Source organism: Sapajus apella, unplaced genomic scaffold (assembly GCF_009761245.1).
Source record: "Sapajus apella isolate SASKATOON/1434 unplaced genomic scaffold, GSC_monkey_1.0 scaffold36, whole genome shotgun sequence".
Classification (NCBI taxonomy): Eukaryota; Metazoa; Chordata; class Mammalia; order Primates; family Cebidae; genus Sapajus; species Sapajus apella.
Genome location: NW_022436976.1, coordinates 23,813,418 through 23,831,747, shown reverse-complemented (window position 1 = coordinate 23,831,747; position 18,330 = coordinate 23,813,418). Strand labels below are relative to the sequence as shown.

At 43.4% G+C, this 18,330-nt stretch overlaps 1 protein-coding gene across 3 annotated transcripts in view; it reads left to right on the top strand.

Annotated features, from left to right (window-relative positions):
* Nucleotides 1-11,168, top strand: part of L1TD1 (LINE1 type transposase domain containing 1) — a 31,515-nt gene extending 20,347 nt beyond the window's left edge. For all 3 annotated transcript variants that reach the window (XM_032296826.1, XM_032296828.1, XM_032296827.1), the window contains 2 exons: nucleotides 6,306-7,422; nucleotides 9,879-11,168. In XM_032296826.1, the coding sequence (XP_032152717.1) occupies nucleotides 6,415-7,422; nucleotides 9,879-10,979 (2,109 nt within the window). In that variant the 5' untranslated portion in view covers nucleotides 6,306-6,414 and the 3' untranslated portion in view covers nucleotides 10,980-11,168. The remainder of the gene's footprint in view (nucleotides 1-6,305; nucleotides 7,423-9,878) is intronic.
* Nucleotides 11,169-18,330: the final 7,162 nt, after the last annotated feature.

Sequence of the window (18,330 nt, the reverse complement as noted above, 5' to 3'; positions counted from 1 at the left end):
TATTAGCAGAACCCACAATTTCATCACCAGACATCATTTTTTTTTTTTCACATAACAGTTGTTGCAGGTATCATAAAACAGTTGTGCACTCTCACTACTTCAAGATTAAAAGGTAGGGCCAGGTATGGTGGCTCACCCCTGCAATCCCAGCACTTTGGGAGGTTGAGAAGAGTGGATCACCTGAGGTCAGAAGCTCGAGACCAGCCTGGCCAACATGGCAAAACCCTGTCTCTACTAAAAACACTAAATGCTAAATTATAATTAGTTTAATGACAATCAATATATGGCCTTTTTCACATCCAAGATGTCAGATACTCTGAATTCTAGCCACAGGCACTGAGAGTTCAGAATTCCTCATCAAGGAGAAAGCAGAGGCTGGAACAACTTCAGCAAATTTTGCCTCAGGCTTGCATGGCAGCCATCAGAAGGGCTTAGGGGCCAGGTGTCCTGCTTGTGCTTGCAGTCCCAGATACTTGGGAGGTGGAGCCAGGAGGCTGGCTTGAGCCCAGGAGTTCAAGATTACTGTGAGCTATGATTGTTGCATCATTGCACTCCAGCCTGGGTGACAGAGCAAGACCCTGTCTCGGAAAAAAAAAAAAAGGAAATGTGATTAGAAGACTTGGAAGGTTTTCATCAGCGTACTCCTAAGTTTTGCTTTATATTTTAAGGAGGTTACTCTACAAGTATGCAATATACGAGAACACCAGTTGGGAAGGGCAAGAAATGTTTAGCACTTCCCTTAAGGCATTGGGAGTTGTGAGGGTAGATAAACTTTCCCTTTAAGTCTGGAAAAAAGCTTGTTGATTTGCATTGCTTTGGCTTGTGACTGGTGTCTTTTCATATGTTTATCTGTTTGCATTTCCTTTGTGGTGAATTACCTTTTCAACACTGGCAGCCTGTTTTAATGTGTTTTTCTGAATTTGCTGGGAGTTTATGGACTTCCCTTTTATTTTTTCCTCTCTTTTTTATAAGTACATATATATTCCCTTACCTCAATCTCTATAATCTGACCTCTGAGGCCACCCAAAGTTTGGTGTGGTATCTCTCTCTTTTTTTTTTTTAAGAGCTCACTCTCGCCCAGTGTGGAGAGCAGTGGTGCGATCACTGTTCACTGCAGCCACAAACTCCTGCGTCCAAGTGATCCTCTCCCCTCAGTCTCCTTAGGAGCTGGTATTACAGTCGTGCCCCCGTACCAAGCTAAAGTGCCTGATTTTTATGGGTGCATGGGAGGACAATAAAGTAGAATGCCACTTCAACTTTTAGTGTGTGTGCCTTTCCTTGGGTCAGGAGACTTTTAAATTTTTTAAATAGATTTATACTTTTTTGGGGGACAGAGTTTCGCTCTTGTTACCCAGGCTGGAGTGCAATGGCGCGATCTCGGCTCACCGCAACCTCCGCCTCCTGGGTTCAGGCAATTCTCCTGCCTCAGCCTCCTGAGTAGCTGGGATTATAGGCACGCGCCACCATGCCTAGCTAACGTTTTGTATTTTTAGTAGAGACGGGGTTTCACCGTGTTGACCAGGATGGTCTCGATCTCTTGACCTCGTGATCCACCCACCTCGGCCTCCCAAAGTGCTGGGATTACAGGCTTGAGCCACCGCGCCCGGCGATTTATACTTTTAACATTTTATTTTATCAATCATTTTGGTCATTTGTAATTTTCCAGTTATAGGTGCACACCTCACTCTTCTATGTATGACATGCCATATTTTGAACATGTTTTGGTTCAATAATTCCCTCAGCAGTAGGCATTCAAGTAATTTGCAGTTGTGAGGGGTTTTTTGTTTGTTTGTTTTTATTTGTTTGGTTTTTGAGATGGAGTCTTACTCTGTTACCCAGGCCGGAGAGCAGTGGGGCAATCTGGGCACACTGCAACTTCCGCCTCCCGGGTTCAAGCAGTTCTGCCTCACTGTCCTGAGTAGCTGGGACTAGAGGCATATGCCACTGTGCCCAGCTCATTTTTATATTTTTAGTGACAGGGCTTCACCATGTTGGCCAGGCTGGTCTCGAACTCCTGACCTAGTGATCCACCCGCCTCAGCCTCCCAAAGTGCTGGGATCACATGGGTGAGCCAGCAAGCCAGGTGTGGTGTGGTGCATGCCTGTATTCCCAGCTACTGAGGAGGCTGAGACAGGATATTGAGTATAGGCTGGGCAACACGGCAAAACCCTGTCTCTTTAAAATACTAATTAATTTCCAATTTCTCATGGCACCTGTCATGTACTATGTAGAGTGACTCTTGGAAAACACATTACCAAAAAAAGGTAGTGCTAGATGATAGAGCACCGGCCAGATTAATTACTGAAAAGGTCTAAAAATCCCCAGGGTCACTATAAATGTGGCCAGGGCGGATATTTGCCCCTGCACTGGCTATAATAAGGGTGTTCAAACACTGGAATCTGTTTTTTTTTTGTTTGTTTTTTTTTTTTTTGAGGCGGAGTTTCGCTCTTGTTACCCAGGCTGGAGTGTAATGGCGCGATCTCGGCTCAACGCAACCTCCGCCTCCTAGGTTCAGGCAATTCTCCTGCCTCAGCCTCCTGAGTAGCTGGGATTACAGGCACGCGCCACCATGCCCAGCTGAATTTTTGTATTTGTAGTAGAGACGGGGTTTCACCATGTTGACCAGGATGGTCTCGATCTCTTGACCTCGTGATCCACCCGCCTCAGCCTCCCAAAGTGCTGGGATTACAGGCTTGAGCCACCGCGCCCGGCATCTTTAACCAATCTAATACACTCTTATGTATAATATAATTTTTACATGTACGTTAAAAGTATATTGTATGCACCATTTATATAGTATATACATACATAACATAATGGATATTATAATGTACATTTTATAAATTAATGTTTTTTTACATATATATCTATTATACATAATCCCATCATGTGCACAAACCATCATTTGTTCAGCCCTTCTCTTACTAAAGGGCATCGTTTCGCAGTTTTGTTTTTTGGTCACAAAAAACTCAGCACTAAAATTTCTATCCATATATTTCTAAGGGTACAGGTGGTTTGGTTCCTAATGGTAGATTCTCAAGCAGAGAGTATATGTATTATTTCTGACTTTAATAACAGATTTCCTGGCCGGGCACGGTGGCTCACTCCTGTAATCCTAGCACTCTGGGAGGCCGAAGCGGGCGGATCACCTGAGGTCGGGAGTTCAAGACCAGCCTGACCAACATGGTGAAACCCCATCTTTAAAAAAAAAAAAAGAATAGATTTCCCTTTTTTTTTTTTAAAGACTGGAGGGCAGTGGCTCCATCTTGGCTCATTGCAACCTCTGCCTCCCGGGTTTAAGCAATTCTCCTGCCTCAGCCTCCCAAGTAGCTGGGACTACAGGCACACGTCACCACGCTCGGCTAATTTTTTGTGTTTTTTAATAGAGATGGAGTTTTACCATATTGACCAGGCTGGTCTTGAACTCGTGATCTGCCCTCCTCTGCCTCCAAAAGTGCTGGGATTACAGGCATGAGCCACCGTGCCCAGCCCAATAGTAGGTTTTTCTAATTTCCTGACGTGTTTACTCCCACCTCTGATAGGCAGAACGGATCTCATAGTTTTTTGATTATATACCCAACTCCTGGTTTGGGGCCACCTTTCACAAGTTTACTTTTGATTTATATTCTCTTCTCTAAAAGTGTTTTATTTGTTTTAGTTTTTCAAGTTTTTTTCTTCTTTTTTTTTTGAGATGGAGTCCCTCTCTGTCATCCAGGCTGTAGTGCAGTGGCGAGAACACTACTACAACCTCTGCCTCCCTGGGTCAAGTGATTCTCTTGCCTCAGCCTCCTGAGTGGCTGGGATTACAGGCGCCCATCACCATGCCTGGCTAAATTTTGAATTCAAATTTTTTTCAGGTCTTTGTGTACAGATACCCATTTTGTTTTGGGGTATTTGTATTTTTAGTAGAGATGGGGTTTCACCATGTTGGCCAGGCTAGTCTTGAACTCCTGACCTCAGGTGATCATCCAGCCTCCTCAGCCTCCCAAAGTGCTGGGATTACAGATATAAGCCACCAAACTTAACCTTGCTTTTGCTTATCAATATATACAAACTCTATATAAGAAACTTTAATGATTTTGTGTGGTTGCTTTTTTAGAATTTAATTCCAGATTCTAATAATCTTTTTTGGAGATAGAATCTTGCTCTGTCGCCCAAGCTGGAGTGCAGTGGCACAATCTCGGCTCACTGCAACCTCTGCCTCCCAAGTTCAAGTAATTCTCCTGCCTCAGCCTCCTGGGTAGCTGGGATTACAGGCATGTGCCACCACCCCCAGATAAATTTTGTATTTTTAGTAGGGACAGGGTTTTACCATGTTGGTCAGGCTGGTCTTTGAACTCCTGACCTCATGATCTGCCTGCCTCCACCTCCCAAAGTGTTGGAATAATTTATCTTTTAATTTTGTGCTATCATTATTTTTCCTGGCTCATTTTTTATTTCAATGAAAATTTTCTGAAATTATTATTTTATTTTATTTATTTTTAGATGGAGTCTTGCTCTGTTGCCCAGGCTGGAGTGCAGTGGCAGGATCTCGGCTCACTGCAACCTCCACCTCCCTGGTTCAAGCAGTTCTCCTGCTTCAGCCTCCTGAGTAGCTGGGATTATAGGCACACACCACCACGCCTAATTTTTGTATTTTTAGTAAAAACGAGGTTTCACCATGTTGGTCAGGCTGGTCTTGAACTCCTGACATTGTGATCCACCCACCTCAGCCTCCCGAAGTGCTGGGATTACAAGCATGAGCCACTGCGCCCGGCCCTGGCATTATTTTTTGGAAACAGGGTCTCACTATGTTGCCCAGGCTGGTGTTGAACTTCTAGATTCAAGTGATGATTCCACCGCAACCACCCAAAGTGCTAGGATTACAGGTGTGACACTGTGCCCTGCCTAACTGAAATTCTTCATATATCTTTTGCCCTGACATGAATAATGTATTAGCTGCTTATATGATTCTTATTTTTCAAGTAAGGGGACAGGGGAGAGGCTTGAACTGCCTCTCAGGTTCAAGTGATTCTCCTGCTTCAGCCTCCCGAGTAGCTGGGATTACAGGTGCCTGCCACCATGCCCCGCTAATTTTTGTACTTCTAGTAGATACTGGGTTTTGCCATGTTGTCCAGGCTGATCTTGAACTCTTGACCTCAGGTGATCTCCTCCCCTTGGCCTTCCAAAGTGCTGGGATTACAGGTATGAGCCACTGCGCCTGGCCAACATTATTCTGTTGAAACAAGGTCTCACTCTGTCGCCCAGGGTGGAGTGCAGTGGCACAATCACAGCTCACTGCAGCCCTAACTTCGCAGGCTCAAGTCATCCTCGCATCTGAGCCTCCCAAGTAGCTGGGACCCCAGGCGTGTGCCACCATGCCTGGCTAATTTTTTAATTTTTTTAGAGACAGGTCTATGTTGCCCGGGCTGGTCCCGAACTCCTGGGGTTAAGTGATCCTCATACCTCAATCTCAAAGTGCTGGGATTATAGGCGTGAGCCACCATGCCTGGCCAAGAAAGTCATATTCTGAATTGACTTGATAACTGGTTTTCAGAAAAGGTCTTAATGTTAACAATCTCTGTAATTCAAAAGAGACACCTGTTTCTTAATTTTGTGTAAGATTTCATTCAAGTTACCTGAGACTTGGATGATTTGGTATGATACATATGTTCATTTTTTTAAAATTGACATCTATTTCCTCATAATCTGCTTAATACTCATAGAGAGCATAGACAACAAAGTTAATGGTACAGCAAGTCAGCTTCATTCTTAGTTATCGGCTCTTTGGTTAATTAATTTCATTCAAATCTTCACATAAAGGGAGTTTTCATTTTATTTTATTTTATTTGTTTTTGAGATGAAGTCTTGCTCTGTCACACAGGCTGGAGTGCAGTGGTGCGATCTCGGTTCACTGCAACCTCTGCCTCCCGGGTTCAAGCAATTCTCCTGTCTCAGCCTCCCAAGTAGCTGGGACTACAGGCGCGTGCCATCATGCCCCGCTAATTTTTTTTTTTTTTTTTTTTTAAAGTAGAGATGGGGTTTTACCATCTTGGCCAGGATGGTCTCAATCTCCTGAACTTGTGATCCACCCACCTTAGCCTCCCAAAGTATTGAAATTACAAATGTGAGCCATCATGCCCAGCTAAATTTTGAATTCTAATTTTTTTTTCGGGTCTTTGTGTACAGATATCCATTTCGTTAGTGCACCTTTCATTAATATATTATGCTGTACACACGGCATAGTTTTCTTAATTAAGCTCATATTCTTAACAAGTTTCTTGAGAATTCTTTAATAGGTAATTTTTCATTTCTTTGTATTTCAGATTGACGTATCTTAAGATTTTTGAGTTTCTGAAGTCTAGCAGGCCTGTAAGAACAAAAATCATTCTGCAGGAATTAAAAACAGAATCCAGTCTTGACAACACACCCACAATGTCTGATGTGTCATCAATGTCTAGTGTACAATCAAAATCTGCTAAATTTGCAAAGAAACAGGAGAATGTCACCTGTATGGAAAGAAGGCAGTTCATAGAAACTGATGAGGAAATGGCTCCGATAATCGATTTAAAATGCATGGATGTATCAGCAGTTATTATGAATAAGTTTAAGATCTTAATGGAAATTCAAGACCAGATGTTTGATGAGATGAAGGAAACTCTTAAAAATGACCTAAAGGCAATTTTAGGAGCAAAAACTACAATACCTGAGGGAAGGAATTCAGAGAACTCCAGTCACAGGACAGAGTTTCAACAATTAATTAACTCAGTGTCACAAACAACAGGGAAGGCAGGAAAAATAGAAGGAGAAAACTCTAAAATAATTGATGATACTGAAAATTTAACCTTTAAAATAAAAGTAGATGAGCTAAGTGGTAAATTAGACAATCCTAATGAATACAATAGTGATGAAGGTAAGAAATTACCCCAGAATGAATCAAGAACTTACAAAGTCATGGGAAATATGGAAGAAACCTTATGCAATGTAGATGACAGACAGAGAAATCGCCACATCCATTTAGAACTTAGAGAAGGGGAGACTAGGGAGAATGGAGAGGATGAATCTCTCGAAGTGAGAGAAGAAAGGAAAATTCCGAAATTCAAGAATAAAGAGAAAATGTTAAAAGCCTCCAGAGAAGAAAAAATGTTGGATGAAGGAACGGTGCTTACCCTGGCAGCTGACCTTTCATCAGCAACACTGGATGTCAGCAAGCAATGGAGTAATGTCTTCAACATTCTCAGAGAACATGATTTTGAACCTAAATTTCTATGTGATGTTAAATTAGCATTTAAATGTGATGGTGAAATAAAGACATTTTCAGATCTGCAAAGCCTTAGAAAATTTGCCAGCCAAAAATCTTCTATGAAGGAATTACTAAAAGAGGTACTCCTACAAAAGGAAGAAATAAATCGAGGAGGAAGATACGGAATTCAAGAAAACGGGGTAAGCATACAAATATGTAAAGCTTATGTGTAAATGGAATAGTTGGCATAGTTATTTTGAACGATAAGTCAATTTTTTTTTTTTTTTTTTTTTTGAGACGGAGTTTTGCTCTTGTTACCCAGGCTGGAGTGCAATGGCGCGATCTCGGCTCACCGCAACCTCCGCCTCCTGAGTTCAGGCAATTCTCCTGCCTCAGCCTCCTGAGTAGCTGGGATTACAGGCACGCGCCACCAGGCCCAGCTGAATTTTTGTATTTGTAGTAGAGATGGGGTTTCACCATTTTGACCAGGATGGTCTCGATCTCTTGACCTCGTGATCCACCCGCCTCGGCCTCCCAAAGTGCTGGGATTACAGGCTTGAGCCACCGCGCCCGGCGATAAGTCAATTTTTAAAAAAATGATTCCTTAAAGGTTAAAGCATGATGCTAAAAGTAATGATTCAAAGGGCACTTTTTTCTGTGGAGGGTTTATTATGGGCAGAGGGCAAGGGGGCCTCAGTCCTTCGTGGCAGCCGGTTTCATCATGGTGGCCAAGATGGTTCTCAGCTCCTCTCCCTCTTGGTGTGGATATGTGGCCCCACCCTTCTCTTGGTGAACTTGAGGGCCTATTTGTCTTTTGAGACCTTGAGCAACTCCATGGTGTGCTACTCCTACATGGTGAAGCAACACATCTCAGATCATGTCCCACACTGACTTGGCATATTTGGTCAGATGCCTGAGGCAGTGGCTGTGCCTGGGCTTGCTCATGTCCTTGATCACCCTGTTGCCCTTGTTGAGGCCCAAAGCCAAAGCCTTGGGCTCACAGAGCTGTGGCTGCTGCTCTCCAATGGCCGCTGTGCTGGAAGGGGTTTTTGTTTTTGTTTTTGTTATTTTACTTAGAATCTTGCTCGATTACCTAGGCAGGGGTGCAGTGGCACAGTCTGGGCTGACTGCATCCTCCATCTCCCAGGCTCAAGTGATCCTCCTATCCTGGCCTCCCAATAGCTGGGACCACATGCACATGCCACCAAGCCCAGCTAATTTTTGTACTTTTTGTAGAAACAAGGTTTTGCCATGTTGTCCATGCTGGTCTCAAACTCCTGGGTTCAAGCAGTCTACCTGCCTTGGCCTCCCAAAGTGCTGGGATTACAGATGTGAGCCACCATGCCCAGCCAAGGTCTATATTCTTAAGCCAATATTTTTTTACATGTTTTCAGATGAACGCTTCTCCTCTGCCTTTCCAACATTCCCAAGTGTAACCTCTGTTCAAAATGAGAATCCAGAAGGAGAAGGTACACTTGAGTCAACAAATTATTTAAGAATCAATATGTAATCTCAAAAATTAGCTGCTTTCAGTGTTTACATAGATGACGCATCTAAACCTGCCCTGGTGGGTTTGGGATGGTTGAAAAACTCCATAGCAGACTAAAGGCTTCAAGGAATGTTAGGAGCCAAATTTATATTGCAGACATCACCAGAAGTTCAGTAGCTTGCTTACTTTATTCTACCCTTACAACAATCCTGGGGTGGTGCTGACACTAGACTCTGTTTTATAAGGAAAAGTGAGGCACGTAGCAAATGGGGCAGTTGGGTCAGGGTTTGAATACAGTTTTGAACTGAGCCTGTTGTATTCTTAACCAAAACCTGCTCGCTTTTAAAGTCATCAGGCTAAAGTGTAAATTGCAATTGGGATTTTTTTAAATTAAATTTATTGTTATATCTGTAGGAGAAAGGTAAATGTGAACTTGGGTTTTTTGTGTGTGTGCTCATGATCTTCCTAAAGCAGATTGTAAACTTCAGGCGGATTACAATGTCGATTTACCATAGGGCTCTCACATATAACAAGCAGACAATTCATTAAAACAAGTCATTAGTGAGGGCCAGTCACATACACAGCAGTAAGTGTTGAGGGATCTAGAAGGAAGAAAGTAGATATTATGGCCAGGCACGGTGGCTCATTCCTGTAATCTCAGCACTTGGGAGGCTGAGGCGAGTGGATCACGAGATCAGGAGATCAAGATCATCCTGGCCAACATGGTGAAACCTGTCTCTACTAAAATTCACAAAAAAATTAGCCAGGCATTGTGGCACATGCCTGAAGTCCCAGCTACTCGGGAGGCTGAGGCAGGAGAATAACTTGAACATGGGAGACAGAGGTTGCTGTGAGCTGAGATCTCACCATTGCACTCCAGCCTGGACAACAAGAATGAAACTCTGTCTCAAAAAAAAAAAAAAAAAAAAATAGACGTGACCTCAGAATTCATTCCAAATATTACAGAAGTAATGTCTTGTGATCATAGGGAAACTTGACTTGTTTGGGGACCTAGGCCTTCAAGAACAATTAATATTTAAGCAATTTTTCAGGTATTTTCTAATTGTCCAAATGGTAGCCATATTAAAATTAGTGTAATTGAAGTTTTAATTCTTTAAGAGAAAAATGATTTAAATAAATAACTCCTTATTGTTTTTTAACTTTCAGGGTAACACCCTGTTAGACTCAAAACACAGAGCTGGAGAAATGACCAATGATGGCTTGAACTTTCTATTTATTAAAGAGGTAAAAGTTGCTAAGCCAGGGGAGATGAACAACTTAGAGACAGAAGAGGAAGAGTTTTCCGAGCTAGAGTTGCTGGATGAAGAGGGCTCAGGGATGGAGGATGAAGGAGAAGAGACCTCAGAGCTGGAGGACGAGGAAGAAGAGGCCTCAGAATTAGAGGAGGAGACAGAGGAGGAACAGAGTTCAGCGTTCTGTAAGGAAACAGAAGAGAGACACAGAACTCTGCAAACAGAAGAACTAACATCCAAAGAATCAGACTTAACACAGGAAATAGAAAACTTGAGTAGTGTGATTAATAGCATCAGAGAGATACAAGAGGAGATTGGAAATTTGAAAAGTTCCCATCCAGGTGTCTTGGAAATTAAAAATTCAGTAGGTGATCTGAGTAGCAGAATGGACTTACTTGAAGAAAGAATAGACAGTCTAGAAGATCAAATTGAAGAATTCTCTAAGGATACAGTGCAAATGACCAAACAGATAATTCATAAAGAAAGGCAAAGAGAGAGAGAGGATATATCCAGAAGCTCCAATATTCGTTTGATAGGAATTCCAGAAAAGGAGAATAATGAGAACGGAGCAGAGGACATAATTAAGGAAATAATTGATGAAAACTTTGCAGAACTAAAGAAAGGTTCAAGTCTTGAGATTGTCAGTGCTTGCCGAGTACCTAGTAAGATTGATGAAAAGAGACTGACTCCTAGACACATCTTAGTGAAATTTTCGAATTCTAATGATAAAGAGAAAATAATAAGGGCTTCTAGAGAGAGAAGAGAAATAACCTACCAAAGAAGAAGAATCAGATTGACAGCAGACTTATCACTGGACACACTGGATGCTAGAAGTAAATGGAGCAATATCTTTAGAGCTCTGCTGGAAAAAGGCTTTAATCCTAGAATTCTATATCCAGCCAAACTGGCATTTGATTTTGGTGGTAAAACAAAGGTATTTCTTGATACTGAAGAATTTAGAGATTATGTTTCACATATGCCCACGTTGAGAGAATTACTGGAGAATATACTTTAGTGGTCTAGGGTGACTACACAGTATGCTGTCCTCCCCAGCACACATCCAAAAATCAACAAGTAAAACTGGAAAATACACTTGTACCCAGAAGGATGGACAGTTGACAGCATACTTAGGGATGAGGAGCAAGACATATTACAGATACTACCTAGATGTTAATAAAGTTAAAGGATATGTTAAAAAAGAAAATAGGCTTGTCTGAAGGGAGTGAGTTATTTCAATAATTGTTCACTGTCAGTTACAGATAGAATTTCTGTTCTGCTTCCCACCCCACCTTACTACTGCAGTTGACTAGTCTTTTTAGAATGTATATTGTCCTAGCGTGTCTAAAAGTAAACTTATATTACCAGGGGGAGGGGCACACCTATCAATATAACCTTTCAATGTAGCAGAAAACAGGAGGACTGGTAAAGAAATCACTGGGGAAGAGATGGTAAGGTTAGTTTAAATAGGAAAAACTACTTGAGCCCAGGAGTGTGAAGCCATCCTGGGCAATGTGGTGAAACCATCTACAAAAAGAGGAAGAAAAAAAAAGAAATTTCACAACTCTGTATTACCTGCCATTATGTGACTCTTCATAGTAAATCTTTTTCCTTTGAATATTGGTGTGCTATGTTTGCTTATTTAAAAGTTTTTGATTTTACACTTTCTGGGGCATGTTGTCATACACAGTCTAATAATTTTTACATTTTATTGCATAAACCATTACTGAAGAAATCTCTTCCCTAATGTGACACTATCAGGTTTTTAGTTAAGTTTTACTTAAGAATGAAATGAGGTTAGGCCTTGTGGCTCATGCCTGTAATCCCAGCACTTTGGGAGGCCAAGGCAGGCAGATGGCCTGAGGTCAGGAGTTTCAGACAAGCTGGCCAACACAGTGAAATCCTGTCTACTAAAAATACAAAAAGTTAGCCAGGCATGGTGGCACGCACCTGTAGTCCCAGCTACTCAGGAGACTGAGGCAGGAGAATCACTTGAACCCAGGAGGCAGAGGTTGCAGTGAGCCGAGATCATGCCACTACACTCCAGCCTGGCAACAGCAAGACTTTGTCTCAAAAAAAAAAAAGCAATATATGAGTAGTGGAGAAGTTAAGAAGAGGGAGTTTTTTAGTCATGATTGCTACTAAGACAAATTTAGTATATTCCTTTCTCTTTTTTAGAGTTTTCACTCTTTAGGCTGGTGTGCAATGGCACAACCTCAACTCAGTACAACCTCTGCTTCCTGGATTCAAGCCATTCTGCCTCAGCCTCCAGAGTAGCTGGGATGACAAGTTCCTGACACTGGGCCTGGCTAATTTTTGTATTTTTACTAGGGGCAGGGTTTGACCATTCTGACCAGGCTGGTCTTGAAGTCCTGACCTGGTGATCCACCTGCTTCTGCCTCCCAAAGTGCTGGGATTACAGGCGTGAACCACCACGCCTGGAGGAAGGCTATTTTTATTTGGGTTGGGAAAATGGAGATATTAAATTGTAGCTGCCTCATTTATTTCTACTGTGCTGCATTGCTTTGCTTTGACTGGCTTACATAATCTTTTTGTTTTTCTTTTTTTTACTTGTGAAATAATGAACACCCAGAGAAAGTTGCAAGAATAGTCGCATTCATGTACCTTTCATCCCAACAGTAGCATCTTGGCATAACTGGTATAATATAAAAATCAGGCTGAGGTCGAGCGTGGTGGCTCATGTCTATAATCCCAGCACTTTGGGAGGCCGAGACAGGTGGATCATCAGGTCAAGGGATCGAGACCATCCTGGTCAACATGGTGAAATCCCGTCTCTACTAAAATACAAAAATTAGCTGGGCATGGTGGCGCATGCCTGTAATCCCAGCTACTCGGGAGGCTGAAGCAGGAGAATTGCTTGAACCCAGGAGGTGGAGGCTGCAGTGAGCAGAGATCACGCCACTGCACTCCAGCCTGGGTAACAAGAGCGAAACTCTGTCTCAAAAAAAAAAAAGGCCGGGCGCGGTGGCTCAAGCCTGTAATCCCAGCACTTTGGGAGGCCGAGACAGGTGGATCATCAGGTCAAGAGATCGAGACCATCCTGGTCAACATGGTGAAACCCCATCTCTACTAAAAATACAAAACATTAGCTGGGCATGGTGGCGCGTGCCTGTAATCCCAGTTACTCAGGAAGCTGAGGCAGGAGAATTGCCTGAACCCAGGAGGCAGAGGTTGCGGTGAGCCGAGATCACGCCATTGCACTCCAGCCTGGGTAAGGAGCGAAACTCCGTCCCCCCGCCCAAAATAAATAAATAAATAAATAAATAAATAAAAAGAAAAAAATATAAAAAAAAAAAAAAAGAAAATCAGGCTGGGTGCGGTGGCTTACACCTGTAATCCCAGTACTTTGGGAGGTTGAGGCGGGAAGATCACCTGAGATCAGGAGTTCGAGACCAGCCTGGCCAACATGATGAAACCCGGTCTCTACTAAAAATACAAAAATTACTTAAGCGTGGTGGTAGATGCCTGTAGTACCAGGTACTTGGGAGGCTGAGGCATGTTAATTGTTCGAATATGATAAGTGGAGGTTGCAGTGAGCCAAAATTGTGCCACTGCAGTCCAGCCTGGGAGGCTGAGTGAAACTTGTCTCAAAAATTTTAAAAAATCAATCCAGGCATGATGGCTGATAATCCCAGCACTTTGGGAGGCTGTGACAGATTGCTTGAGGCCAGGAGTTTGAGAGCAGCTTGGACTACATAGCAATTGTTAAATTGGCCAGGTGTGTTGCACCTGTAGTCCCGGCTACTTAGGGCTGAAGCTGTAGGATCACTTAGGTTTAGGAGTTCGCAGCTTCAGTGAGCTAGGGTCGATGGCACCACTGTACTCTAGCCTGGGCGGCAGAGTGAGACCCCATCTCAAAAGCAATAAAAGCAGGATAATTAGGATCTCCTGTGGTGATTTTTGGTGAGGTTATGGCAGAAGACAGAGTCTCCGGTAGAAACCACTAAGAGTAAAGAGAAAGTGTCCCACTTTGGGCAGTGCTGAGGGTCTCTGGTGGAGGAGACATCTGTTCATTTTCCTGCTCTAGATTCACTCACTTCATGCTGGTACCTTGAAAGTGGCCATGGGGCGAGGATTTACCGTGGACATGCTGCAGAGAGGAGTGCTTATCTCTCATAGCTGGAAGCAGAAGATGCGAGATTTCAGGAGGGGTGAAATGACTTAATCCCTCCTGGAAGATTTGGAGTGAAGAGGGAGGTATGGACTGGAGAAATTTCTGCTGTAAGAACTGGTGGATGGGGTTGTTGACAAAGCAGCACTCCACACTGCGCTGATCACCCCAGGAACACCTGAAAGGACAGCAGGTGCTTGTACTGGGTTCAGTAGTGCCCTTGGAGTGTGACCTCACCTGGAAGTGGAGTCTGCAGATGTAATTGGGTAAATTAAAATGAGATTATAGGCCAGGCACAGTGGCTCAAGCCTGTAATCCCAGCACTTTGGGAGGCCAAGGCAGGCGGATCACCTGAGTTCAAATTCAAGACCAGTCTGACCAACATGGAGAAACCCCACCTCTACTAAAAATACAAAGTTAGCCGGGCGTAGTGGTGCATGCCTGTAATCCCAGCTACTTAGGAGGCTGAGGCAGGAGAATCGCTTGAATCCAGGAGGCAGAGGTTGTGGTGAGCCGAGATTGCGCCATTGCACTCCAGCCTGGGCAACAAGAGAAAAACACCCTCTCAAAAAAAAAAAAAAAATTTATAGTAGATTAGGGTGGGCCTTAAATCAATGACTGGTGTCCTCAGGGGGAAAAAAAAAAATGATTCACACACATAATCCAGAGAAGGCCAAACAAAGATGAGGCAGATTGGAGACTGGAGTGATGCTTCTGCAAGCCAAGGAACACCATGCATTCTCAGCAGCCAGAAGCAGAGGAGACGAGAAAGGGATCTTCTCTAGATCTTCTGGTGTGAGCATGATCCTGCACATTCTTGTTTTAAGTCACCTAGCTTGTGGTACTTCGTGATAGCAGCCCTGCAAAATGAATACAGTAGTCATGAACCCAATTCATCTCCCACACGCTGCTGTCCCCTGGACTAATAACTGTTTGCTGCAGAGATGTTGGTGGGTAGAAAATTAGAAGAGCCCAGCCACAGGAGCCTGCTGGCCGATTTATTTGCAGCAGTCAGCTTGAAAGGCAGAGAAGCTGCACCTCTGCAGTAGCCTCCAACGCAGATGCTTACACCGACTTATTTTATTTATTTATTTTTATTTATTTATTTATTTATTTATTTTGAGACAGAGTTTTGCTCTTGTTACCCAGGCTGGGGTGCAATGGCATGATCTCGGCTCATCGCAACCTCCGCCTCCTGGGTTTAAGCAATTCTCCTGCCTCAGCCTCCTGAGTAGCTGGGATTACAGGCACGCGCCACCATGCCCAGCTAATTTTTGTATTTTTAGTAGAGAAGGGGTTTCACCATGTTGACCAGGATGGTCTCGATCTCTTGACCTTGTGATCCACCCACCTCGGCCTCCCAAAGTGCTGGGATTATAGGCATGAACCACAGCGCCCAGCCATTTTTTTATTTTTATTATTTATTTATTTATTTTTTTAAATATATATTTTATTGTGTTTTAATTTTGGGGTACATGTGAAGAATATGCAAGATTGTTGCATAGGTACATACATGGCAATGTGGTTTGCTGCCTTCCTCCCCATCACCTATATCTAGCATTTCTCCCCATGTTATCCCTCCCCAACTTCCTGCCCCCCCGTCCCTCCCCTAGTTTCCCCCCACAGACCCCAGTGTGTGATGCTCCCCTCCCTGTGTCCATGTGTTCTCATTGTTCAACACTCGCCTATGAATGAGAACATGCGGTGTTTAATTTTCTGTTCTTGTGTCAGTTTGCTGAGGATGATGGTTTCCAGGTTCATCCATGTCCCTACAAAGGACACAAACTCATCATTTTTTAGGGCTGCATATTATTCCATGGTGTATATATGCCATATTTTCCCTGTCTTATTTTTATTTTTTTTAGAGATAGGGTTTCACCATATTGGTCAGGCTGGTCTTGAACTCTGAACCTCAGGTGATCCGACTGCCTTGGCCTCCCAAAGTGCTGGGATTACAGGCATGAGCCACTGTGCCTGGCCTGACTTATTTATTTACTTTTGAGGCAAGGTCTCACTCTCACCCAGGCTGGAGTGCAGTGGCACAATCACAGCTAACTGTAGCATCAACCTCCCAGGCTCAAGTGATCCTCCTGCCTCAGCCTCCCGAATAGCTGGAACCACAGGCATGCACCACCATGTCCAGCTAATTTTTTGATGTTTCTGTAGAGAAGGGGTTTCACCATGTTGCCCAGGCTGGTCTTGAACTCCTGGCTCAAGCAAACAGCCCACCTCAACATCCCAAAGTGCTGGTTACAGGTGTGAGCCACCTTGCCTAACCACTTTGACATATTTATACTAAGTCAAGACTCCTCTTTCCTTGTAGGACTTATTTGAATATAGTAATTAAGCTGCTTTTTTCCAAGGCTAAGGGAAAAGAAAAGAAAATTCCAGTGCAAGAAGTAGATAGAGTTGAGAATCTTCTGTCCCTGCTACTCGATCAAGTCTAGGCAGGGTCCCTCTCTTGATTTTCCCCTCTATCCTCAGTCCTCACTCATTCTTCCCCTGCCTCCCAGTGTTCACTTACTCTTTATGTCATATAAATACTTGGAGACATGCGTTTCTTCTAAAATCCATCATTTTGTGGGTATGTTTTTTTTTTTTTATTATTGAGATGGAGTCCAGCTCTGTCACCCAGGCTAGAGTGCAGTGGCCAGATCTCAGCTCATTGCAACCTCCGCCTCCCAGGATCAAGCGACCCTAGCCTCCCAAGTAGCTGGGATTACAGGTGCCTGTCATTGCACCAGCTAATTTTTGTATTTTTGGTAGAGATGGAGGTTTGCCATTTTGGCCAGGCTGATCTCAAACTCCTGACCTTGTAATCCACTTGCCTTGGCCTCCCAAAGTGCTGGGATTACAGGTTTGAGCCACTGAGCCCGGCCGAATGTGTTCTTAATTTATATGTGAGTGTAGTATTGTGAAAGTGAATGAAGACCACACAAATGGGGAGAAACCCAGGCTATATATTTAGACCTTGCTTGACAGAGTGTGGTGACTCACACCTGTAATCCCAGCAATTTGGAAGGCCCAGGTGGGTGAATCACTGGAGTCCAGGAGTTTGAGACTAGCCTGGCCAACATGGTGAAACCCCGTCTCTACTAAAAATACAAAATTAGCCAGACGTGGTGGCATAGGCCTGTAATCCCAGCTACTCGGGAGGCTGAGGCAGGAGAATCGCCTGAACCCAAGAGGCAGAGGTTGCAGTGAGCTGAGATCGCACCATTGCACTCCAATCTGAGCAAGAAGAGCAAAACTCCGTCTAAAAACAAACAAAACACACACAAATAAATAATTTAGACTTTGCTCTGGCAAAGGAAGTAGCCACCATCACTAGTGTTTAGCAGAGACTCAGGGGCAGTGGGGGGAGTGGAAAAGCTTCATAGTGAAATAAAAAGGTGTTTGTGTCCTCTGATTGGAAGCTGTTGGCATGGGGAGGCTACCTGGAAGCCAGACTTCTTATGTGATGACTTTGAGGAGCATATCTGGTTTTCTCTGCTTGGTCCTGAGTTGGAAATTGGAGCAAACACAGGGGAAAAAAAATAGGGAAATTGGCCGTCATCGACCAACTCTGACTGTTTGGGGCCAATTACTGCAAAGGTTGTGGTCTGGCTTCCCCAGTGATTGCTGCAGAAGTTGTTGGTCAGAGTTCTATTGTCATGTATGCTTTGACCACTGTCTCTTCTACCTAAAGGCCTAGGATGAACTATGTATTTCCCTGTATCCTCCCTGGCATTCTCATTTTTATCATCACAAAACCATATCGCTGTGTTATAATTTGTATTTGTTTGATTAGTTGTGGGAAGTAGAAAAGTTCCTTTTTAAAGTTTTCTTTCTCTTTCTTTCCCTTTCTTTCTTTCTTTCTTTCTTTCTTTCTTTCTTTCTTCCTTCCTTCCTTCCTTCTTTCTCTTTCTTTCTTTCTTTCTTTCTTCCTTCCTTCCTTCTTTCTCTTTCTTTCTTTCTTTCTTTCTTTCTTCTTTCTTTCTCTGTTTCCTGGGTTCAAGCGATTCTCCTACCTCAGCCTCCCGAGTAGCTGGGATTACAGTCATGGGCCATCACGCCTGGCTAATTTTTGTATTTTTAGTAGAGACAGAGTTTCACCATATTGGCCAGGCTAATCTAGAACTCCTGACCTCAGGCGATGCCTGCCTCAGCCTCCCAAAGTGCTGAGATTACAGGCGTGAGCCACTGTGCCCGACCTAAAGTTTACTTTCTTTTTTTTTTTTTTTTTTTTTTTTTTTTG